The following is a 25,451-nucleotide window of genomic DNA, read 5'->3' as shown; positions in this document are numbered from 1 at the left end:
TGGAAGGGTTTGTGGAAATACTTTAAATAATCTCTTTGTGGATAAAACCAAGCTGTTGTGGAGGTACCTGTCCCCTGGTGACCTGTGCATGTGTAAGTAAAGCAATGCCCCAAGTTCCTGCATTTGTTAACACGTGTTTTAAGTGGTGAGGAAAGGGTTTGAGCGCAGGGCTGGGATCCAGAAATCCAAGGCTTCTAATCGGGGTTTTGACATTGACTTTTGTGACCTTTGGTAGCTCATTTTATTATTCTCTCTCAGTTCCTGGGTTTGGATTTGAAAAAGAAAGTACTTAGTCCACTAATGCCTTACAACAACTGCTTAGTAATTCTTGCACAATGGCATTAAAACTGACTAAAGCAGGGCTGGCACATAAATGGTAAGTGGTAGGTGGAGAGGAACTGTGAAAGGCTTAGCAGACTTTTTGATCTGTGAGCTTACTTTGACAAAGACAAGTCCAGCTGTGTTGCTTTTACAGGTGTGATAGTGCTCACAGAAATCCTCGTGTTGCTCAGATTGTCTCCCTGTACTAACAATCTATTTAGTTTTATATTCTTCCTGCTGTACTACTGAAAGATTGGTTTAGCTGCCCCTCCCTCTGCCTTCCTAAATGTGTCTCAGCTGCTTTTAGGATGATAATTCATCCACAAGGGTAAGAAAGTGAGTATAAGTTGGCCTGAGGGGTGTCTGGGCATAGCAAGAGCTTAGCTGTGTTTGATTTACTCATAGGAACTCTTACATCTGCACAACAGAACGTTTTGGGGAGTGTGTGGCACTTCCTTGCTGAGGTAAATGATGAATTTTTAGCCCTTGATGTTTTAATCAAGGCTGGACACCTCTCTGAAAAGTCTGGTTTACCCAGAGCCAGGATACCCTCCAGTTCAGGGGAATCTCTGTGAAATTTTGATAGAGCGAGTACAGGAGGTGAGGTTAATGGAGCCCATCTGGCCCTAAACTTCCTGAATGTTCTTGGTTTAGGATCTGGTATAATTTATAGGAGGATTTGTATGATTTATAGGAGGATTTTCAGAGCTGTGCCTCTTAAAACCCTGCAGAGGGAACACAGTAGGCTTATGGGAAGTTGAGCAAAGCATTACCTTCTGGAACACAACAGAATATGAAAATATTGGAGAGCACTGTTGGATGCAAAGTCATGTTTGCCATTACAAGGATGCTGAGCAGGGCACAGTGGTGCTTTTCAAGCCCTGAGCTCTGTGTGTGACTGATTTACCTCATACTGAGGAAAAAATGCTCCTGAGCTGCAAAAGTCCACGCTTCGAGCATCAAGTGCATCACTGGCAATGTTGGATACTCTGAGATCACAGTGCACTTGTTTAGATTTTAAATCATTATGGGCTTTTTTGTCAGGGAATAACTGAAGAATTTTGTTATGAAAAGAGCAGTGACAAGTTGTTTGACAGAGCACTAAAACAGATGATTTCTAATAAGTGCATTCAAAGAATGAGATATCACTCAAGGAAGAGAAAGTGTCTTCAGCTTGTTTTGTAGTGACAGCTTCATCTTTTTGACAGCCTCAAAGAGTCAACAAAACTTTTCCTGAACTCAGTGTATTTGCCATTCTTTTTAGAAAGATGGGCACAATGTGAAGTACATAAAACTGTAGAGAAGAATATATGACTGTGAGTGTCTAAAGCTTGCAATTTGTCATCTGCTTAATAATTGGAAAGTCTTGCAGTTTGCTGAGTCAAGTTTCATGGAGGTTTTTTGTGACTGGTTTTAGTGGTTTTAAGGTTTGTTTTTTAAAGGCTTTCTTGAAGACTTTCTCTTCTATAATATTTAATTTGTCCCTGCAGTTAATGGATTCCTGAACTACTGCTAAGCCCCTTTAAAATATTTATCTTCAGTCAGGGACTGCATATTCCAATTACCAGGAGGAGTGTCGGGATGGTGAACGAGAAGCTTAGTGCCTGATCTCACAGAATCATTTGTCTTTAATGCCTTGTGGCCTCACTCTCTTCTGGCTTCAGGTTTTGGTTGGGTTTTGATTGTCTTGGGAAAAGGGCTTGGCCTGTGATTTGATTGTATTTGAAAAAAGATCTGTAAGGGTTCAGTCAATTCCTTCACTGAATTTCACCATCACCATTCTTTAAATCTTCCAGTACGTCCTCACCTGTCTTCATTGTGCTCCATGGGCACCTTTCCTTTCCCCTCCCTGTGAGGGGAAAGTGCAAATCCATTGAGATTGAAGATAGGATGTGTATTTTCTAGAAATAATCAACATTTGGCCCTTGCTGATGTTTTATGCAGTGAACCATCATTTTCCTATCGTGACAATGCAAACCTATTTTCTGGGGGCATGACTAACTTTATTCCTGATGATTTTTATCTCCTGGGTTGGAAACTTCTGAAGGCCAAGCCAAAACTCAGCAAGTTGCAGTCTTGCTTTAGTGGCTGGTGCAACTCAAAGTGCCACATGTTTTCCTTTCTGTTCAACTCCCTTGTCCTGGCTTGTGCTAGCCCTTGTGTTTCTCTGATTTGGGAAGCCAAGATAGCTCTCCCACCACAATATTTTTATAAGTGTGTATGTTTGTATATGTTTTAGGGTCGTGTTCTCTGGGTTTAGAGCTCCAAATATATTCATGTAGGATGTCCCAGGCCCCGGTGCAAGAGAAGAGGTGAGGATGCACAACTAGGGGGAAGGCACAGGACCAACCCTAACTGGTCACCAGTGTGCTGGATCAAACCACTTCCTAACTGTACACTCAAAGCAGTTCATATTCCACTTTAAAAGGACATAGAGATACCGGGAATCTTAAAACCCTGATAATTTTAGTGTCAGATTTGCCCGTGTAACTTTTCTTGACTTTAGGGGTAGCACTGCAGCAACTGAGCTGTTACAAGTTAATAACTTCCTCTTCTATAAATTTCTAGTGGAAGGTGTCCCTGTCCATAGCAGGGGGTTGGAACTAGATGGTCTTTGAGGCCTCTCCCATCCCAAACCATTCTGTGATTCCATGAACCTCCAACTCTCTGTTTAAACTCAGGTTTCACCTGTCTTCGGGAGAGCAGATTTGCACTTTGTGTTAGGTGTGGATGCTCTGTAAATACCTGGTTTTTACTTATTCCCAGGAGCTCTGTCAGCCCAATTTCTCTTCAAATTGCCCGTGATAACCACTCCTCTGCCAAAAACTGACAGGGGAAAGGGGGATTTTGTGTTTCACTTGGAGTATTTTTAAGCGTCACCACATCTTTGTCCCCACAATGATTGTAAATGCACTTTCAAAGTTGTAGCTTCCTTTTAAAGTGGGTTTATTTTGCAGCTTCTAGTCTTAGTAGTGTGAAAGTTCTCAAACCTGTATTTAAAACTGATATATTAAATATTTCAGAAAATTGTTCTCCAAATCCTTCAGCGTGGGAGAGGTGAGCTTAGGAAACCTTGCTCTGTGCCAAAGTTTGGATAAGGCAGGATGTAATAAAAGCTGAGATCTGGCTGAGTGCTGTAACCTCTCCTGTAATTCACTGCACCATTCAGCTGCCTTTTAAGAAAAATCTGGAAAATCTGTGCTTTTATTGGGTTCTTAGCTTTGCCACCAGCTATAGCAGCATTTATAATTTAAACTTTCACAAGTTTAAAAATAACCTATTAATTCCATGTAAGTGGTTTTAGATGTGTTGCAAATCCTAAATGACTGCAGTTAAGATCTTGTTTTATGTTAATGCTTTGCATTCTTTTCCTTTAAATTGGATTTTATTCGAGAGCCCCAGTGTACTTAGTGTTGAAATTAAGACTGGTAAGACGCCATCCCTGTTTTTCAGTCATGGAAAACCTGGGGCATGAAAGGAAAACTGGAAAAGTTGGGAGGACGTCTGAGAAGTCAGATGTGGCAGATGTAGGAAGAAGTTTTATGGGATTCATTCCCAGTTTGCAAACTCTGTATTCCAGTTTGCTTTTAGGAGTGATCATGGTTTAAGATACAGGCTGTTGGTGGCTTCATGAAAACTTCAGTCACTGCAGCCCCTGAGCAGGGAACAGGAGCCAGTGTGGTTATTCCAGCAGTGGGAGAAGGAGTTCCTTGCATGGGAGGAGGGAATTACTGGTGTCCAGTTTTGTAGAGTGGGAGCAGAGGGATGGAGTGATTTGCCCAGTGTGGGGAAGAGCTCTGCCTGAAGTGCCAGACATGAGGTTAAATCCATTAGCCTGAATGTATCCTCTAATGGCATTCAGTAACATGATCCCTAAATGTAAGCCAGTTCTTACAGAGCTGTGTCTGGGATACTTTGGGATGGATTTTGGTGCAGGTGTGAAAGGAAAATGTGGTGCAGTAGTGCAGGTTCTACTGTGTTTGAGTCGTAAAGTATTTAAAATACTTCCCATTTGGGGCCGGTTGCTTGTTTTAATCTTCTTTAAATAGGAACAGAAGTCCCAGGATCTGGGTATTAAATGCATACTCTGAGTTTGAAAGACTTAGTACCATCTTTGCTAATGAAATTAGCACAAATTGATTGATTTTTGTGAAATCTTGCTGATTTACAGACGTTTCTGAACTAACTCTTCCAGTATATTAAAATCTAGTTTGTTTTAAACATTTAAACTTATTCATAGGCACAAAGTTGATGCAAATGCTGGATTTGGATTCATGTATGTTAATCCTGCTACTAATAATTTAGGATTGAAGTAGATCTTATAGTACTCTGTGGGTTTTATGGTATATAATAGTGACTTGGACTCAATGCTTTTACATTTAGAACTCCTCTTATAAAATTTGGCCCATGATTATCTTTTCATAAATGGTGTTGTGTGGGAGCTACTTTTTTTCTCTCCTCCTCACTCTCCCTATTTCAGTCTGGTTTTTTTTATTTACACAGTTTAACTTTCCTCAAGAAATTAATTACAAAGCTTCACATCACAGTTCAGGTCATTTCCAGCTCTCCAGAAGGTTGGAGAGAAGGAGAAAGGAGAGAGAAGGCAACAAAAAACCCCCCTCAAATTGAGGTGGAAATGCAGCACTCCCTCTGTGGGTGGAACAGCCATAGATTTACTGCCAGATTTACCTGCCTGAAGACAGAGAAATAGATTGAAGTGTTTGGGGAACTGGTAACAAAGTCATTCTTTATTCAGCTCTCTGGCAGCAGTGGTAAAACCAGTGGGTATTTGCTTCTTTGATTACTAAACCAAAGTTCTTTGCTGTTCATTTAGCATTTTAAATATATGATCCATGAACAGAACGGTTCTGTAAAGTGCCCTAAACATGAAAGAACACAGATATGCAGAGTGTCCAGATTGTCACTACTCTTGAAGTGTGTAAAAAGAAAAAAGTCTTAAAAATTCTCCACATAACTGTCAGGATCAACAGTTTGCACGTGTTCACTTGAGGGCAAAGCATAACTATAACATGCTGGTTTGTGGTGTGCTTTTTTTTTTTTTTTTGGTGAGGTATAAGATTACATCTAGGTGCTCTGCATAATTATAGCAATGTTCTGAGCAGTCTGGCTGAAGATACTCTTTATTTAACTCCCTGGTTTTCTCAGGTCTGAGCCGAGATAGAGAACTTGCCTTGAGCTGAAACTTTGCATACACAGTTCTAGTATAAGTACAGCTTCTTATTTCTATGGAATTAACTGTGTTTTGGAACAAATGAAGGGCTGCTTAGGGTATTTCGGTCCAGTTAGATCATGCTACAGCTTTTGTTTGTTGTTTTAAAAAATCACTTGTTAGATTGCTCAGGGTTGTTCTTGGATACTGCTAAAAACGTGTTTTCCTGCCAAATAAAAACTTAGCAATAATTATATTTGCTTCAACTCTATTAGAAATGGAGTTAAGATCGTGCTGTATCATAGGGCTTTGGAACTGCAGCTTGTGCATTTTGGGCTGCTTCATTTCACCTTTGATACAATTCCTGGTTGATAACTTGGTTAATAACCCACCATCCAGGTGGAGATGCTCCAAGACATTATTCTTTTTGGGGTGAAGAGCCTGTGTGTGTGAGCCTGCAGGACAACCTGCATGAAGGAACCTTCTGTCTGTGGAGTTTCAGCCCACAAGCTATGCACAAAATGGTTCAGGTGTTTGGAGACTATAGAGTTTATACTTAGATTTAGGAGCTCTGGGTTCACAGGTGGGCTGCTCTGAGCCCTGGCAACACTGGCTCTAGCAAGTGTTTTTATTTGGCATGTCTTACACTTGTAAACTTGGATTATCCAGACTCTGTGCCAGCACATGCTTGTGCCAGTCATGTTCTGTAGTCCCGGTTTAGCTGCTGCACTTGAGCCCAAGGCTGGTTCCCCCTGCAGACACAGGTCTGTCTGTGCATCCACTTAGACACCCATGTGTACAACTAGGAGTTTCTTTTTATGTCTGCCCATCTTTCCTGAGTGCCCAGGAATTCCTTCTCCCCTTGGATACTGTCCTGCTCTGAGCGTTGCTCAGTGTTACTGCTGCAGGTTATAATGTCATTAATCCCTTGTGCTGCCTAATCCTCCAGTTAACATATGACTTGGTTTTTCTTTCCTTTTTCTATTTCATGGTAAAATTCTGCTGAACACAGGGCAAGTGCTTGGATAAGTGTTTGGGTTCTTTTCTTTTTGGGGTTTTTCTTAATATTTCAGAGTGACTACATCTCCTTGACCACAGATCCTGTGACAATGCTGTTGGGATTAACTGCCAGTGCACAGCTCTTAACAAATGAAACCTCTGAATAGTTAAAGTGTGTGAAATTAACTGTGCTTTTTTGTTTGTTCTCTGGTGTCATATGACTGAAAACTACCCTTTCCAAAGATTAAATGCAGCAACACTTTTCCCCCGATCCTTTGTGGCCTTGACATTAAAACCAGACAAAAATTAAGTATGTTATCTACCACAGCCCTCGTAGAGGAAAATTCAGATTGGTATAAAATAGGAATGGACTTTTTTCCCCCTCTGCAGAAGCCCATGTGAAAGGGTGATTTATGCCTTAACCTGGTATTTTATTTTATGTATTTATTTATTTTTTTATTTCCCCATGTTCTTGCCTGTAGACACTGTGAAATAATAGTGTGGTTCTCTCCAGGACAATTCACTGGTTGTTAATTTTAAGTTTATTGGAATGTAATAAAGAAATAAGAGTCTTTTAGTCATATTAATATTTTTGAGATATTTCTAAAATTTATTTCGCTGTCTTTTTGTAGCCTTTTTATGGAAACAAGGGGGTTTTTTGTGGCTGTTTCACTTAAAAAATGAACTTGGTTTACTGCTTTTGGTGGCACTGGAGATCCCAAACTGAGCATGTATGTTTGTCTTTAAGGCCATGGTAGGGGAGGAGTGTGTAGGTGCCATCGTCTGCAAGCTGGATATGCACAAAAAGATGTTCCGCAGAGGTTATATAGCCATGTTAGCAGTGGATTCCAAATACAGAAGAAAAGGAATTGGTAAGAAAAGCCTTTTTTTTTGTTCTTATTCAAATCCTGTCTCTGGGATAACTGTAGCTGTCACGAAGATTTAAGCTGAGCTGAACTGGTGGTTTGTCTGTCTGTCATCCCCGACTTACTCAACCGCACGAGCTCCCCCGTGGCCTCTCTGATTTTGTTAAAATAACCTGAGATGCCCTTTGAGGTTCACACCTGGGATATGATAAAGCTAAAAAGAAAGGCAGGCAGCAGCCCCTGACCTCTGCCTATTACCCCTGTCAAGTAGCACCAGTGGGAATTGCTCTGTGTTTTTATATGTGCCCTCATCGCTGTATTTCCATGTTGTGTTCAGGCTCTTCTTTTCAGTGAACTTATTCCCTGGCTTCTCCCTATAAATTATGCATATATTGCCCATTGGGGAGAATTGTATGGAGCTCATTATTGTATTAATAAGTGAAGAAAAATAGCTGTGTATTGTTACTTGAATGATTGAAATGGAGATCTGTTCTGTTGGGAAGTTCCATGGTAAAGAAATCACTCTTGGCAGGGAGTTTGCTCTCCCTCATTAATCAGTTTTGCCCTGATGAAGGGATTTTCATTCTGACACCAGTTATCCAGGTTGGCTTAATTAAAGATTTGTTCTTATGGAACTTAATTTTTTTGTGCTGGTTATTGTGAAATTACATTTTGGAACGTGTTTTTAACTTAAAACATAGACGTCAGCTTTAAAGCTTAAAAATGTGCTTCACCACTCATGTACACTGAACAGCTCATACTTCTGTGATTAAGGACAGAAAATTACTTCCAATTGAAAAATACAGTGATACATTGCAGAATGTACCACTGTGTTTGCTCTCTTCAAAAATAACCTTCAAGAAACTTGCAGTTATGTATTACCATGACTGTTCAAGCGTGTGCAGGTTTTTTTCTCTCCAGTGCAAATTCAAAAGCCATTGTTGGTTTCTGTAGCAGAGGGAGAAGGATACTGAGAAATCACTGCCTCTCCTTTCCTTTTAGCTGAGTCATGAAGGAGTCTGCCATAATTTAATTGCAGGTGCTTGGATTCATAAGTAAATAAGAGCTAATGCTGTTATTATGAAGATCTCTGCAAGATTTTTTCCTCCCTTTAGTCAGTTGGTTATGTTAGAATTGTATAAATAGAATTTATCTTTAAAGCCTTGCTTACTTTAGCATTATATGTGTTGACTTTTTCCTACATTTGCCACCTTGCTGTTTCTCAAAGTGTGCTGCTAATCTGAAGATCTGCTTTAAGTGTAGTACAGTTTTATCATATGTTCAATGAAAAATCTTAATTGATTAAAGTTTTGAGAATCCTTTCCAACATTCTCTAGATTCCTTGGGGTTTTTTTTCCTTTTCCTTAGCCTTCTTATGGAAGTGAGATTTATGCAATTTCATTGAACAGCAGTTTTTTCCACTAATAACTTTGAAATCAACTTTCAATTTCACCCCAATTCTACAGACAGGTAGGGATATTACATTTGTAGAACTGTTGTGAAATACATGAAAAATAATGATAAAAAAAATTAAATTAATGCTTGACTGAGGGGAAGGGATGGGCTTCAACAGTATTATTAGATCCTAGCAAATCCAGAGGGGAGTGAGCCACAAGAAAAGTGGTTTCATAAGTTCTGTTACTAATAGAAGTATTTGTTTTAGTAAGAGGAAATTCCCTTGGAAGATGAATGTCCTTCAACTACATGCCAGCAGATTTTGCCTTTAAATGCAACAAAAAGGAATGAATCACATCTTGGAAGGCTATATATAACACTGTGTTAAGCATAGCAGCCTGTTTCTAATATCCTCGTGTTAGAAGAATCTTGCACTTAAGCTGAGTCTCTGGATAACTTCAAGGATTTATTTTATTGTTCAGACTCGAGGCTGCAGCTTGACTGCAACTTCTTGTGTTCTTCTTTTCCTCCCTGCCTTCCCCAGGTGTCATGTCATGTAGGTAGCACACATTAGTCATATATAAACCAGCATTTTTTTTTTGCACTGCAACTCTGACACTTACTGAAATCTGTATTTCAGGTACAAACTTGGTTAAGAAAGCTATTTATGCTATGGTCGAAGGAGATTGTGACGAGGTAAGATTTTCTAAATCAAAAACTTTCATAATGTAAATGGTTTGCATTCTCCTATGTGTGGATTGGTTTCACAGGTTTTTCTTCCACAGGATCTTTTTTGGGTGAGAAATGGTAAGAAGTTCTTTATAATAAAAGGTGGCAAACTTGGTAAGAAGTTCCTTAGAATAAAAGAAAAAAGAAATGGCACAAATAGGAGGTGGATTTTCTAAATTTATCATAAGTGCTGGAATTCAGTGTTTCAGGTTTTGTTTTACTCTGTGAGGCTGCCTCAGCCTCCCCTCCCAGGCACATTTTCCTCCACGGGCTCCAGTTTAAGGAGCTGCTGAGCAGTGTAACGTGGTGCTGTGTGTAGTCCTGCCCCTGGAACAGTGTGTGCTGTGGTGCTGCAGTGTGGTTTGATCCCAGTCATCAGGCTGTTCTGACACTGCACAGCTTATTAGGTAGCACAAACAGAGCTGGAGTGATTTAGCGTGTCAACAAAAACTTGGAAGGAAAGTGACTGTCAAACTTTCCCTGGCCTAAATGTTGTTAGTCTTTTACCACATTACACTCCCTACTCTTTCTCTCTCTCTCTAGATATATATATATATTTATATAGAGCAACTATCTGTCTTTATGCACCATGTTTAACTTGTGAGGAGCTCTCCCTACATCCATCCTCCTTAATCAGGTTATCTGTCCCTTTGACTCCCATCTCCTCGGCACAATGCAGTTGTTGGCTTGTTCCTGGCGTGTGAGCACTGGGTCGTTTCAGTGTGTCACAGTTAAGGAGCCTTTGATCTCTCTGTTATCTTGTTTCAGCTGCTCCCTCAATTGTCCCCCTGCCCTGTGGTGAAGTTTCTTATGCAAAGCAACAGTTTGTGTCACAGGACTTCTGGGCACATACTCCTGTTTATTTTTCCACTTGTTGCCTCTTGTAGCATCCCTGGATATGTTCTGACTTTATTCATTGTGATTATTTGTTCTTCCCCTCAGATTCCTTCATAACTCTACTTACTGGTGTCTTTTTTTTTCCCCCCTCCTCTCTAATTGATGTTGTACTGGGGCAATGCAGTTCAGCCTGTAATTCTTTAAAGTTCTTTGTTTTGGCTTGTTGCTTCTCTCATGCTATGTAACACTTGCTCTAACCTCTTTTACTACTTACTACAATGAACTAATCAAAAAAAGGTCGATTTGCTTGTTTTCCCCATTGCTTTCCACTGTGATTTTGAGTTGATTTGCTGCTGCTAGAGCATTCAAGATTTAAAAAAATTGCTAAGTAACTGAGGACTAGTGTCCACATCACAGCTGGAAAATTGAGATGCAGAGAAGTGAATTGCCCACTGTTGTTAGAGAGTCAGGAGCAGAACTGGCTGTTTCTGCTCAAGCTCTGAGTTGCAGTAATTACTGTCTGATTTCTGAATTTGTGTGTGCTACTCCTCATGTACCTTCATTTCTAAGCTGCTTTTATCTTCATAAAAATAAAGTAAATGTGCTAAGGGTTGCAGGCTGGTCTGCAGTGAGGCCTCATTAAATCTTAGTCACAGATTTTCATCTCTGGTGCTGTATAAATGCTCTGGATTAGGGGCAGAGGGCATTTCTCAGATACTGTTCATGTTCCCTTTAATTGAAGGCCCTACAATTCAGACTCCTTGAAGTGTATGCTGTGGGTGCAGTCATGGTTCAGTTCCAGTTTGAAATCTGTAACCCTGTTTGTGGGAAGATGATTCCAAACTCACATCCTGCTTTTTGGGGCCTTCTGCATCAGCTGAGTCTTGTGCTGGTGCAGAATTTTGAACTAAATTTTGGAGCGTGGAGTGCAGGCAGAGGATTTTATTGATGTTCTACACCACCAACAGAGGCACATCCACACTGATTTATTATATCTATGTTGTTCTTTTCCACATACAGGTTATCCACAGCCAAACAGCCAATGTTTTCATGGGTTTTTTTAAATTTGCCACCAAGTATGGGCTTCCTCCACATCCACATGGTGCAAAATAATGGTGGTGGTTACTTGTACCACTTGAGTTTTCAGTCATGACCACAATCTGAAAAATCCAACAAGCCACCCATTAAAATCTCTGTCCAACTCTTGCCCTCACCATTGTTTACAACAATTTTCAGGAGTTCAATTTCTAGCTAATTGGTGCTTAAAGCTGATCAAACATGAAGTTGTGCATCACAGTAATTTATCTCTGTGAGGTGTGTAAATAGTTTAATCATCCCTGCTGCTCTTAAGGTATTTTCTTACATCTTTTAATGAAATCAGAAGCGTGGTGAAAATAAAAAGATGCTGCTACTTGAGATAAGATGAACTGGAGTTCAAAATAAAAAAGCTATTTTCTGAAACCTGCTTGGAATAGGATTAAAAACATAAATATGCAGCTGTGGGTGTCATGAAAGATTTCCAAAGGCTGCTTGGAAACTCTTCCCTTCAATCTAATTATGGAATAGATGCAGTAAATAGACTTATTTTTAATAACTTATGGTGTAGAATCTGATAAATGTTCAGTGTGTTACTCTTCAGAGTATCATAAATTGGGCTTTTGAGGTATCAACACTGAGTCCTGAAAAAATAAAGGATTTATACAACACCGTAGATGAAAATCTTGCCACACATCAGTAGTGATTTGTCATTTCAAATATTTTAGTGATATTCCAATATTTTAGCAATTAAGGACATTTGGTGGGGTTTTTTTCCCTGTAAGCAATTTTACTGGGAGTAAACTAAGCCAGGCCTGTGGAACAAGTGATTTACAGTGTGAGCTGCTGTGGTCAGGCAGTGCCTGAGAGGCAGTTTGTGCTGGATTCCATCCCTCAAAGCTGAGGCAATATCCTTCCACAGGGGTGGTTTCTCTGAGTGGGGTGAGTAAGTGAGGAGGTGAATTGGCTGGAATGGAATCCGTGTGGAGGGGAGGAGCTGCCCATGGAGCTGCCCCTGGCCTACATTAGAATAGAAACCAGGGAAGTGATCTGAGGTTGGGGGTGGGTGGGTGAACTAGAAATAACCTTCAAGCCTGAAGAAGGTACAGCCTGCTTTGAGCTGGAGTGTCTGGATATAACATTACAAACAAAACTTAGGGATCTTTGGTTTTTTTGTTGGGTTTTTTTTTTTCCTTTGTGATTTTCTCAGGCATTTGATGTTAATGATTTCTAATATTTGGGGTAGAGAACTCTCAACACCCTGAGTTTTCAATAGGCCACAGTGATTTAGGATGACCACAGGCTGGTTGCATAGGAAAGATGAACTATGGAAGTAAATCAGGTGAAGGGGAATAGTTTCCCTCCCAGCCCCAAAGCTGTGAAAAGATTTTTCTCCCAGTTTAAACAAGGGAAAGCATGTGCTGACTGCAGCAAGGTGCTGTCTGCCTGCTTTTTGTACATTTGCTTAGTTTTTTACTGACAGGGAATTTTCCAAAATTGTGCTGCTGAAGACTTTCCTGTGGAATTGTTACATCCCTTAATTACAATTGGAAGGGAGGAGTTGTTCATTCATAGGTAGGTTTTCCATCTGTAACAAATGACTGAGTAATCTGCATACAATTCACTCACCTCATATTACTGAAATAATGTACCTTGCAACTGGTAACTAATAAAAAGTAAGACTCTTGTAAGTGGGACTCCTAAAAGCTTTTTTTTTTTTTAAGTGAAATGTAGAGCATGAAAAGGAATTCTAAATTCCTATGGAAACTTTAGGTTGATTTGAAGTGACTTTTTTTGACCACACCAGTGACAGGTTGACACTGGTGTCTTTCTAATTCAGTACCACACTAGTAAAAATTAAATGTGTATTTTTTGTAGAATCCTCTTTGAAATCATTACATTATTAATATTTTAGTTTTTCCTTAATCTATAAATCATCTAAAGTATGAAGTGTTATATTTTGAGTACTGCCTTTCTTTAAAAGTTAAGACAGTTTTAAATTGATTAAGGACACTGGACAAGCCCCCATAACTTCAGTCTGATGATATGTCAGATTTGAAAGTAAGAATAGTGAGTGCTGGGAGCACTTTCTTCATTTGCTTATTTGGTTTGGCTGTATCCTTTCCATGCCTTGGTTTTTAAACTTGAGTTCATTCAGAGTTTGAACTGAAGAAGCAAGAAAGCTTCAGCACTCCACTTATCTTCAGCTTAGGAATAAATTCAAGGTATGAAAGTGTAGTAACAAGAAACATTACACTCCACAAGAATGTATAGAACATTTCTTGCTTCTAAACCCAGTTAAAATTAGAGAGTTGAGCTAAAAGGTTTATGAAATTTAAGATAAAAGAGGAAGTAACAACCTTCAGAAAGTTGCAGCTTGAGCAGAAAATGCTGTTAAATGGAATCCTTTGCTGCTCTCCGGGGGGGGGATGTGATTGTGCTATCAGAGATTTAACAGGCATAGGAGTACAACAGAATCGACCCCAGAAGAGCAGAAATAAATGTAGTGATTGAAGGTTTGGAGCTTGATTGAAAATCTCACACAGGAAGAGGTGCATTCTTCACCAAACAAAGCTAATGAAATTTGAATAAAATATGCCTGTGTTTCCCATTTAGGTAATAGAAACCTGTCTTTAGCTGCAGCATGTTGAGATCAGGGAATTACTTTTCATTGTGCTGAGATTTCCTTAGAAATACCAGAGCAAATCTCCTGCATTTGCTTTCAAGATGAGCATTCACTCAGGTAGTGGGATTCCAACAAACCTGTATTTCAACATTTAACCACTCCCTTCAGTTCAATCACCTGCAGTGTTGGAAGGGTTTTAGCATTGCAAGGTGTTGGAGCTTGCAGTTGAATAGAGATTTGTTATATCACTGTGCCAGGTTACTAAACTTTGGGGAGTGAATGCCATTTGTACCTAAGAATTCAAGTAATCCTCTGCATGGTGGATTTACATGGGTCAGATTTCCTCTCTGGCATCAATATTCTGTTTTTAATTTGAATTAAGGAGCTGTACAATGTGTAGAAAATAGCACTCTCCAGGAAAATTATTGTGCTTCCATTATGAGTTATAAATGAATAGTTATTATCCACTTTAATGGATAAGGATGTTGAGTACTCCATCAAGTCACAAGACCTGATAGTGGTGCTCTGTGAAGTGCCAGCTAGAGAAATTCAATCTCTTAATTCTTGCCACAAGACTAAGAATTGAATTAGGTTGTCTTAAGTGTACAACTCTGCCCTGCTGTAATTTAAGAACTCTGATGATTAATATTTTAATGTGTGACTCTTAGTTCCTTTTTGTAAAACGAGCTACTTCCAAGTCTTACATTGTTCTCTGGGTTGTTTATTGTTCTTTCAACATCCTCACGCTGAGAAGCACAGGTGGAATAATCCATTGGAATGTGGTTAGAGCGGCTTGAAACTTGAGTCAAATATATACATCAAATGGATTTTCCAATCTCAGTGGAGGTGACCAGTGTAGGCACTGCCTGCCTCCCTTTTTCACACCGGTGTAGCCACTCCTCAGGCTGCAGAAAACAAACCCCATGGAGAGAAAAAGGGAAGGTTTTGTGCCAGGTGGCTTTGGAAGGAGCTCAGCAACCAGCCTGGAGAGCTGGCAGGAGACGTGAGGGGCAATGGGAGTGTGTGCCTGGAGGCAGTGGGGGACACAGAGGCCAGAAAGCAGATTGACTTATGCTATTCTACCAATCCAGGCTGAAATTGTGGTCCTGTATTTCCATTCTGTGCTCTCTCTGCAGTGACCATCAGCTCCTGTTTAATGTGTGGATGTTCATTGCCGTGGGGATGTATGGAATTGAGTCACATTATTAGTTCAGCCTGTGTTCTTGTGCAACCAGGACCTCTCCTTAAGAGCAGAATCCATAAAGAGATGAGTTGGACAGCAGTGAAGAGGCAGAGCAAGTTTTTATTATGGGGAGTGGGTTTGGGATCACCAGTTATGGCAGAGCTCTGTCCAGTGCACGTGGAGGAAAGAGGGAGGAAATTCAGAGAGAGATACTTGAGTTTGTTAAATAACTTCTTGTTAATGCCAGTGTAGTTTTTTACCTGCATTTGAGACTTCTGAGACAATTTCAGGTCTTTTCTTAATTTGGGCTACACTTCCACTTGGATTTGGTTTGAGTTATTACTGACAGGTGTTCCTGCAACTGGGATCTCACAACACAGTGGGTAAAAAAGATGGGAAAAGATGCTCTTTCTTCCTGGTGTGCACTCTGATTTGTTTGGGGTATTTGTTGGTACCCAGGTTGGATGGGACCCTGAGCAACCTGGTCTAGTGAAGGTGTCCCTGCCCGTGGCAGGGGGTTGGAATGGGATGATCTTTAAGGTCCCTTCCAACCCAGACTATTCTGTGATACTTGTGTTGAGAGCAAATACTCCTTGCAAACATTGGATCTGACAGCTGGTATCAATCTGAAGCTTTTATCTAAATCTAAAGATTTAGAGGTCAAAGATATTAAATAAATAAACAAATCCTTCTATGCCAAGTTCTTGTAACATGCAGAGGTTCGGTTGCTCATGCAAAGTATGTTTTGGACCTTCACCTGTGGTTGCTTGGATTTTGGGTGGGGTTTTTTTGAGAGCGGGGAACGTTGGGAGATGGGGGTTGTTTGGGATTTATTTGTTGGTGTGTTCTTTAACCCAGTTATTAGGTGGTGAGTTGAAACACTATTAGCAGCCAAGAACTAAAATCTCGACATGTTTACAATTACAGTTGTTGTTTAACTGCTGGTTTTTTAAAATGTGGGAGTGGGAAGCTCGAGTGTGGGGAATGGGAAGCTTAATGTGGGAATATTGCTTCATTAAGTAAGAGTATAAGAAGGAATTAATTCCACTCATTGCTAATAAATGTACCTTTAAATAAAACCTTTGAAATGGGTTCAGTAGTCACGTATTTGCATTTGCTTACTAAACTAACACGACCTACTCAGCTAAAGCTGGTTCTTTTCTTTCTTTTTTCTTCCTTTCCCCTTCAAGGTTGTATTGGAAACAGAAATCACAAATAAGTCTGCTTTGAAACTTTATGAAAACCTTGGTTTTGTGCGAGACAAGAGGCTGTTCAGATACTATTTAAACGGAGTTGATGCACTGCGTCTGAAACTATGGCTGCGTTAGGAGAGCCCATCCCACGGGAGCGACCGCCGGCCCCGGCAGCGCAGAGTCGGCCTTTGCATGCCAAGCAATTTGTTCCCAAAATTGCTTTGCAGGTGGACTTAGTGATTCCCATGCAGCTCTTAAAAAAAAAAAAACAAAAACCTGTCAGTGTCCCATTGAGTGTCGCACATTTTCGTTGCACTTTGGCATGGCGCGTTTGTTCCGAATTAAAGCCGGTTCTTTCCGACTCCCGAGTCCTTTTGGTACCAGCCAGAGATGTGCCAGTTGATAGCCAAGATAACGTTCATTCATTTGCAATTACTGACTGTCTTGACATACACAGAACCTGTATGGGAAAGCCACTTTTGGTTCCAGAAAATTCAAAACAAAAAAAAGAAAAAAAACCCACGAACTACACACACACACACACACACATGAAAAAAAAAAGCCAACGTAGATTGTAAAATTCTATAAGTATACTAACATTTCATACTGAAATTGCCATAGTTTTCTGGGGAAGAAGAAGAAGAAAAAAAAAAGTCTTCAATTTTAGGTTTTATTTTTCAATATTGAATTTTTTCCATTCTTAAGTATTGGTACCTCAGTGATTAGTGAATGAAAAAATGTATTGTAGGGTGGGGTGTGTGTTACAACGACTAACAGTAACCATTAAATTGCGTCTGCCAGTGCCTGTATAGATAAGTATATCTGTCTTCACCTCTAAGTTTGGAGTGCATGCTTTTATTCTTTTGCTTTCTTCAATTGTCTTTGCAAGGAAAAAAAAAAACAAATTCTGCTTTTATTTAAATTCTGGATTTGATAATAAATTATTTCAGATTTTTATGATTTGGATACTTCTCCCAAATGAGGGTTTGGAAGGCCCTTCTTCTAGCAAGAAGTGTGAGCTATTTTGAAAACCTTGAGTAGCTGCTAAAAGAGAACCTGATGGCACCAGTGAGTCTCTGCTGGGTTTGGATGCACTTTTTTCATTAAAAGAGTGAGGGACTTATAAAAGAAGATATAGAAAATTAATGTAAATTGGTATGATTTTTATTTAATCAAAATTATTGCTAGAAGCTCTGAAAAACAGCTATTTTAAGATAGTCGGAACAATTTTTTTTTTTTTTTTTTCAGATTCAGATTGCTTTGCTTCAGTGTTCTAAAATGCTTCAATCTTTGGTTCTTGGTCTTGGAAATAAATTTCAAGGTGTATCGTATGCATTTTTAGCTGCTCTCATTTTCTCTAAACTTACATGAGCTAAATTATTGGGGGATTTTTTCCCCCTCCAAAATCAAAGCAGTGGGGAAGGAATTCTGTCTCCCTTTCTCTCTTTCTCCCATTGGCTCTTGCTCTGTTTTTTCTCTATATTTCCTCCCCCCCCTCTTTAATTGGGCCTACAGAAGTTTTATAACACCCATCAGTTGTTTTCAGTAATTAGGTGTCGAGGCTTTCTTGTTCCATGTGATTCCACAGCCCAGCTCTATGAATCAGTTGGGTCAGGTTGTTTTTTTGGTTTTTTTTTTTCCCAAGGTATTAGTTGACTTACAGAAACACCTCTGTAATCACAGATATCACAAGATATTCTGAGTTGGAAGGGACCCACAAGGATCATGGATTCCAACTCTTAAGGGAATGGCCCGTACAGGGATGGAAAGGATGAACTCTCAGTGAATCCTCTGGAGTCGAGTGAACTCTTCAGCTTTGCCTTACTACACTTTTTTTGTTTTTACCTTTAGGGTTTGGTTTGAGTCATGGGGTTGTTTTCTTTTTTTCTTTTTTTTTTTTTCCTTTTTGCTAATTACTGTACACTTAAAAAACAAAACCAACAAAACCCCTACCTCCAGTAACATTTGGAAAAAGAGCCCTGTGCAGGAAAAACTGGATTTAAAGCAAAGCCGCCTTTTGCACAGACCAATCGCACATGGTGATGGACGTTTCTTACCATGTACAAATCATGAGTTGTATTTGAAAATAAAGATTTTTAATGGAAATTGGCCCTTCTGAGTTTTCTGCTTGTAGACGCCATCTGTGCTTTCGAGGAGGCTTGTTCCCCTCAGTAAAGAAAACTCATATTTAAAAGGGTGCCCAGAACCAAGAGTTGTAAAGTGGAGTCTGTCACTCCCAGGACATGTCAACATAAAGCCTGTGTGTTGCCACTGCTGCCTTGTGACATGATAAAAACCTTTTGTTGCCCCCACCCCTCAGGTCTGCCAGTTTTTCTGGATGGCTTTTCAAGAGTTTTCATCATTGTTAAGACTTAAATGTTGGTAAGGAATCAATTGAGTCAGGTTTCTCTCAGCCATGGTCCAGGATGTAGTGACAGCTCTGGGTGCCTTGAGCTGAGGAGACAGATGAGGGAGGTTTCATCCCTTGCAAGCATCTGTAGGACTTGTATCACAAATTCCAAACTGGGCTGTCTTGTGTGTCTGCTGATGTTTAAATCTGAAAAGCCAGACAGGCGAGTTTTTCTATTGGTTAATATTTAAGCCGTGGGTGTCTTCACATTCAAAAGCCGTCTTAGAAGTGAACTGAAATCCCTTCTCGCTGCCAAAACCATCCTCCCTGAGCAAACTTCAAATACAATTCTGGTTGTTTATTGTAAGAAGTAGCTGTTGCCATGCATGTTTTGAAAATACTGCACAAAATAGGTGCAGGTCTCCCCTTCTTTTTCCAAAGGGCACGTGGCCTGGAAGGTTCTGCCATCGCCGCTGTGTCACACACAGTTCACCGCCGAAGACACTGGAGCTGCATGTCTTGGGTCGTACTAAACAGATCTGTTCTCTGTGTTGCTTGGGATCGGGATATCAAGTGGGAAGTCCTGAATTTGCAAACAGCTTTTCAGAAGGAGTCTAGCAAGGAAAAGTTAATTATTTCTCCTGTCTGTTGCTAAAACACAGTCCTCTCCCCCCTCGCCTTTTGCATTGACAAATCTTAACGAAGGAGTTGATTGCTTTTATATTTAAATTTGCCCAAATGTTGCTACTGGCTGACATGTCAGTCTGGATGTTTGCATTATGTTGTTTTTCTTTAAGAAATCAGGTTCATCACCTTCAAGGCATCACGGAATTGGCGTCACATCGTACGTCACAAACTATTTTTCAGGGCACTGCAAGATGTTGCTACAACTCAGTGCTGTGTTGGAAAAAATTCAGGTCTTGTATAGACATTACAAGCTATATTGGAGTTCAGGTATCGGGTGGGCATCTATGAGAAGAGCAAGTGTATCTCAAAATACTGGACTGCTGTTTTGAGTGGATTATATTCTTCTGTCCCTTTATCCTTTTTGATGAGAACAAAAACAGTGGGGTTATGAAATGTACAAGTTGTCTAAATACAATGCAGTCAAATAAATGGTTAAGTTGTTTATCTATTTCCTTTTGAATGGGAATGTTCTAATGATTGTTTTGCTTTGTCTACAAAGTACAAATACACGTTTCTTTAAGGTCAGGCTGGAGCCACCTGGTCTAGTGGAAGGTGTCCCTGCCCATGGCAGGGGGTTGGAATGAGATGGTCTTTAAGGTCCCTTCCACCCCAAACCATTCCAGGATTCTATGATTAGGAAAGGTGAAAAAATTTTTGCAAGAGAAAATTGTTTATTGCTACTTGATTGAATCATTTCTGTGCCTGTGTTGGGAGCACCTTGAACATCATTTATCTGAACATCAGTGTCACAGCTGAACTAAAATGGGTCCTTTTATCATGACCATTAAGTCATGACTAACTCGGTCACTCTGGACTCTCCTGGAAGGTAAGGAGTAGGGGGGTCATTGTTTCAGTTGCAATAAGCAAGAGTTGAGAACTCTCTCTTAAAAGCATACAAAGGAACCTGTGGATTTTGAAAATCCTTTGTGCTTTATTCCCTCTACCATTATGTCCAGGCTCCTAAAACCTGAGAATTTGCCAGCAAGGTTCATGCCTGGCTGGCTGTGTGAGAGAGGTGTGCAGGTCACTGAAAGCTGTACCCAGCTGCTGCTGGAGAGAGCTGGTCATCTGCCAGGAGCTCTGGATCTTTTCTTCCAGTTTCTTTTCTGATTCCTTACAGCTCCCAGTGCCTAAAGGGGCTCCAAGAGAGCTGGAGAGGGACTTTGAGCAAGGGCCTGGAGTGACAGGACAAGGGGGAATGGCTTCAAAGTGACAGAGGGCAGGGTTAGATGGGATATTGGGAAGAAATTCTTGGCTGTGAGGGTGGTGAGGCCCTGGCACAGGTTGCCTGGAGAGGCTGTGGATGCCCCATCCCTGGAAGTGTTCCAGGCCAGGTTGGACAGAGCTTGGAGCAACCTGGGCTAGTGGAAGGTGTCCCTACCCTTGGCGGGAGAGGGGACTGGATGGTTAAAGTCCCTTCCAACCCAAACCATTCCATGATTCTATTATTCTAATGATGATTCTCCAAATGTTTGGCCCTTGCAGGTGGCTGGAACACACAATCTCCAGGTGGGAGATGCAGATTTAAATTCCAGCTCTGCATCAACTAGAAGTTCCATCCTGGAAATCTGAAATAATCCATCAATGTAAACAACCCAAAGAGCTACAAAAAAATTGTCCTAAATGTTTTTTTAGCTTTTGTGATAGTTGTTTTTCCTATTTTCTGCACCAGCTAATGCCTTAATTTTGGGGGTTTTCTTAAAAAAAAAGGCAAAAGCAGAAAAAATCCATTCTACTGAATTGAACACTTTGGGTGCTGAAGATTGGGAGAAGGTGACAAAGAGAAGGCAATGACTAAATATTGAATATGGAGCTTAATATGAAATGGTTTCTACTCAGATACCACCTGCTGCTTCCTTTTTTTTTTTCCTAATAAGATGAAGGATGAAAAAGTAGGTGACTGAGCAGCATTGCTAAGGTAAGAAAAACTTATGCAAAGCTGAAATTGTTACTGACATTTAATTACAATAATATAGAAACAGAGAATATTCTGAGTTGGAAGGAACTCAAAAGGATCATCAAAGTCCAACTCCTGGACAAGTTTTATATTATATTTATTATATTATGCCATGCAGTCCCTTCCACATAGTACTCTGCTGATCCATGCTCTGTCCACGTGGACACACTCCTTTCCATGAGTAATTTAGAGAAGACAACTAATTGAATACTCTCTCGTGTTGCCACGGCTCCCTCCCCAGGGATGGAAAAGGCTCTTAGTCTAAATCAAAATTAGTCTTTAATATTGGCAAGAAGGAACAAATGAGCCCTCAGAGTTTGATGCATTGGATGAGAGGGGTTGATGTGTCACTTCTGAGTTGCTCTGAGTGTGCTCCAACCTCCTTGACTCGGAGCAGAAGGGTCTGCTGGAGGAGCTCATTATGTTGAGAAGAAAACCAGCTGCTCTTCAGCCAAATTAAGGGTGTTCTTCTCCCTCCTCTCCCTCTCCATGCTGATCCGGGGTCCTGCAGCTTTCCAGGGAAGGAATGGCAGTTTCAGGTTCAGCCCTAGTGCTGCTGGTCAGTGATGCAATTCACCAGAAAATAGGATTTGGTTTTTTTCCCCCCGTATTTTTACACAGGTGACTTGATCCCAAAGCCTCTCGGTGTCCTTAGGTCCGAAGTCTCTCCCGGGGCTGGCACAGAGCTGCATTTTTTACGGCAATAAACTGAGCTTGTTGGGGATGAGTGAGCTTGGCTGTCTGAAAATGTAAACAGCCTCCAGAAGTAAGTAATTTGGGAAGCGGTTCAAGCCACAAATGGCAGTCAAAGTTGTTTTCTGCAAATAAAGATTTTTATCTCGCTATCTGAGAGCGACAGTCAAAGGACTGCTCTCTTGGGGCTGGAAAAGGAGTTCTTCATTACAGGAAATGGGCCTGGATATGATTAAAAAGAGAAAGTGTTCTCCTTGGAGGTTTTTTTTTGTTGTTGTTGTTGTTTTATTGGAGGGGAAATTGAAAAGCAGGCAATTCCCTGTCAATGAACCAGCCACTGCTCCAATGGTTTCATTTCTGACCTGACAAATGGAATATGTAGAGGACCTTTACAGAGGTGCTGCCTTGCATTGGGCTGCTCTGGGGTCCCAGCACTCTCAGCCCTCTGTACTCTGTCAAAATAGGCCAAAAATATATTTATTGAAATGTCAAACTTCAATATTTTGGCTCTGTCTGTGTGGAAATACCTTTTCTCTCTCTTTAACAGGAATTCTGTAGCCCTCTGTGAGATTTTTTTGCAGTATACTGCATGTCCTTGGAAAGTCCTTTGGAAGAAGTGCCCTCAGAAAACTTTTCCAGCCTCAAAATCCCAGGAACATTTTGAAACCTACAGAAAGAGCCCTTTTTCTCTCGCAGATCCTGGGAGTGACTTTCCCATTTTTTTGCTCACCAGCTAAAGAGCTTAGTAAATGCTTCCAAGCATGGAAATAAAAAATCAAAGATCTGGAAAAAACATTTTTAAAATATCTTTTTAATGATCTTTTGCCAGCTTCATCCCTCTTCCACCCCTGCTCCAGCTTGGCAAACTTTTATTTTCGAGCTGTTTTGACGTTGAAAGAAGGTATTACTGTGGGGAAGTTTTCTTGGGTGAATATTTTCCAGGGAGATTTAAATTTCTTTAAGCTGCAAATGTCTAATCCTTGAAATGCAGAGGTTTTCTGAGGTTTCTTCTGGTCGTATCCAGGCCCAAAACACCCTTCTGTCAGTGTGCATGAGAAATCCAGTGGGATTGGTGGGGCTGGATTACACTGAGTTGCTTCCAAAGTATTCCCTGTTGTCCGCTGGTGCTTTTGGAAGTTTTCTCTGTGTCTGTGCAGGGACAGATCCCTGCAGGCAGTGCAGTGAGCACCCATCCCACCTCATCCATGGGCAAGGAGCTTGGGACAGCTGGGCATTCACTGGGATGCAGTTGGCACCGGACAGCTGGTTCAGGGCAGGTAGGAAAGAACTGCAGTCCTCAGGCAGGGAGGAAAAGGGGCAAACTGAGTCAGGAGAGGCTGGGTGTGCTGGAATCCTTTGGATACACGAACTCTGGAAATCAGAACTGCTTTTTCAGAGGCAGGTGCTGTCATCACATCCTTGGATTGTCTGAGTCTCGTACAGTTTGGAGGGTTGGGACGCACTGTGGGGGTGTATCTTCAGGAAACCCACAAGAAAAAAATCAATTCTGTGATTGTATGACTTAAACCAGGAGCTGTGTGCTCAAAACACGGGATCACATGCTGGGATAAATGCAGGAAAAAGGGCAAAGCAAGGATTTGGTCTGGGAGTTCCCATTTATCAGCACTTGGGTATTACAGGAGCCTGACCTCAGGGACTTGGGCCAAAGCAGTTTTTGCTGGGGACTTTATGCAGCCACAGGGATTAATCCTTAAAGCTGGTCCTGACACAGGATGGGGCCTCTGACTCCTGTGACTCAGCTGGGACTTGAGGCTTAGACCACCTCACTTTGCCAATCAGAAACCAAATTTTTCTTTAAAATTGGGACTTAGGGGAAAAATGGTGAACCACAGTAGGTTCCAGCTAAGAAAACAGTAGTAGAGCAACCCATCCTTTAGTGGTCTCCTGAAATAGCAGCTGCATCAGAAGCTGCCTCAGCCCAGGCAACTCTCTGAAGCCTTTCTGGACCAAGCAATAGCTTTAGTTGGCACTTTTAAATCCCTGCTCCCATTGCAACCATCCTGGCTGTCACCCTGCCCTGGGATGTGGCTGCACAAAGAGCAGAAGGACCCCCTGGCCTTGAAATTACACCCACAGTCATATCCCCATGTGGTTTTTTTGGCCAGTTTCCCCATTTATTCCTGTTTTACAGCAGGAGATTTCTCCAATTTTCCTACAGATCCAGGTACTGAAGGTGTTGAAACAGGGATGGGGAGTAGGGTTGGCATTGGTTGGGCTGTAAACATGTGGGTGCAGGGCTGGGGGCTTCAGAATTCTCCTGGTCCCATCTCCCAGGGAACAAGTGACAGGGCAAGAGGAAGCAGCCTCAAGTTGTGCCAGGGGAGGTTTAGGTTGGATAGCAGTGAAAATTTCTTCGCTGGAGGGATGGTCAGGCACTGGCACAGGCTGCCCAGGGCAGTGGTGGAGTCACCATCCCTGGAGGGATTTAAAAGCCATGTGGATGTGGCACTTGGGAACACAGGTTAGTGGTGGCCTTGGCAGTGCTGGGGGAATGGTTGGACTTGATCTTAGAGGGCTTTTCCAACCTGACTGATTCTATGATTTTCCACATCCTCGCCCTGAATTCACGGTGGTCACTCAAAAATCTCGGGATACAGACCCCACACAAAGGGTTTGTCTTCTCAACAGAAATGTTTCATTCAGAGTACCCAGGTGTAGTGGTTTGAGCCAGGTTTTCCCCCTGAAGCTGAAAGTGGTAACCCCCAGGGGGTGGTGACCCTCGGAGCTTGACCCAATCAGTGCTCCTGCAAAATATAAACATATCTCTGGAGACCGGAAAAGAAGCAGTGGTTCTTGTGGTGGGAAGAAGAGGTGGCCATGTTGTAGTGAGCCACGAGGAGAAGGGGCTCCGGCCCCTTGGGGGCCTTTGCCCCCCCCCAGCCCCCGGTTGGGGGCTGCAGGGACTCGGAACAGTGTCAGACTGGACTGAGTGCCTGTAGCTAGGAGCTGGGGGAGTTCCTCCCCTGTAAATAGAAGTGGGAGACGCTGGGAGCAGCGACGGAGCAGCAGCAGAACAGCAGTGTCCGAAGAGCAGTGGCAAAGAGCCAACTGATAAGGAGCAAAAGGAGCAACACAAGCCGGTATGCAGCTAAGGCAGACACAGAGGTGTCTGAGGAGAAGGAAAAGCAGCAACAGGACAAAAGAACCAAGCCAGCAGCAGGAAGAGAGTTTCGGAGGGTAAGAACTGGACAAACCAAAACCCCCAAACTCGCTAGAGACCCCTCTGAGAAAGAGGAGGGGGTGGTGGACTGAGTGGAGTCCTAAAGTGCAGTATGCACTACAGAGAGGAGCTAAGAAGCTCCGGCCTCCTGAGAGCTCAGCCAGGATGGCCAAAAGAATGTGTGTGGAGGGGGTGACCTTGGGCCTTTCCCCCCCCCTTGCTGCAGCTT

At 41.5% G+C, this 25,451-nt stretch overlaps 1 protein-coding gene across 1 annotated transcript in view; it reads left to right on the top strand.

Moving 5' to 3' along the window:
• NAA30 (N(alpha)-acetyltransferase 30, NatC catalytic subunit) overlaps positions 1 to 18,460 on the top strand; it is a 19,289-nt gene extending 829 nt beyond the window's left edge. Inside the window, exons 2-5 of the mRNA XM_027703992.1 lie at positions 3,003 to 3,045; positions 7,219 to 7,362; positions 9,392 to 9,447; positions 16,352 to 18,460. Of these exons, the coding sequence (XP_027559793.1) occupies positions 3,003 to 3,045; positions 7,219 to 7,362; positions 9,392 to 9,447; positions 16,352 to 16,489 (381 nt within the window). The 3' untranslated portion in view covers positions 16,490 to 18,460. The remainder of the gene's footprint in view (positions 1 to 3,002; positions 3,046 to 7,218; positions 7,363 to 9,391; positions 9,448 to 16,351) is intronic.
• The last annotated feature ends 6,991 nt before the right edge of the window (positions 18,461 to 25,451 follow it).

This window comes from Neopelma chrysocephalum, unplaced genomic scaffold (genome assembly GCF_003984885.1).
Source record: "Neopelma chrysocephalum unplaced genomic scaffold, ASM398488v2 Primary Assembly neopelma1_253, whole genome shotgun sequence".
NCBI classification, from domain to species: domain Eukaryota; kingdom Metazoa; phylum Chordata; class Aves; order Passeriformes; family Pipridae; genus Neopelma; species Neopelma chrysocephalum.
The sequence above is the reverse complement of the archived record's forward strand: the minus strand, read 5'-3'. Positions and strand labels throughout refer to the sequence as shown.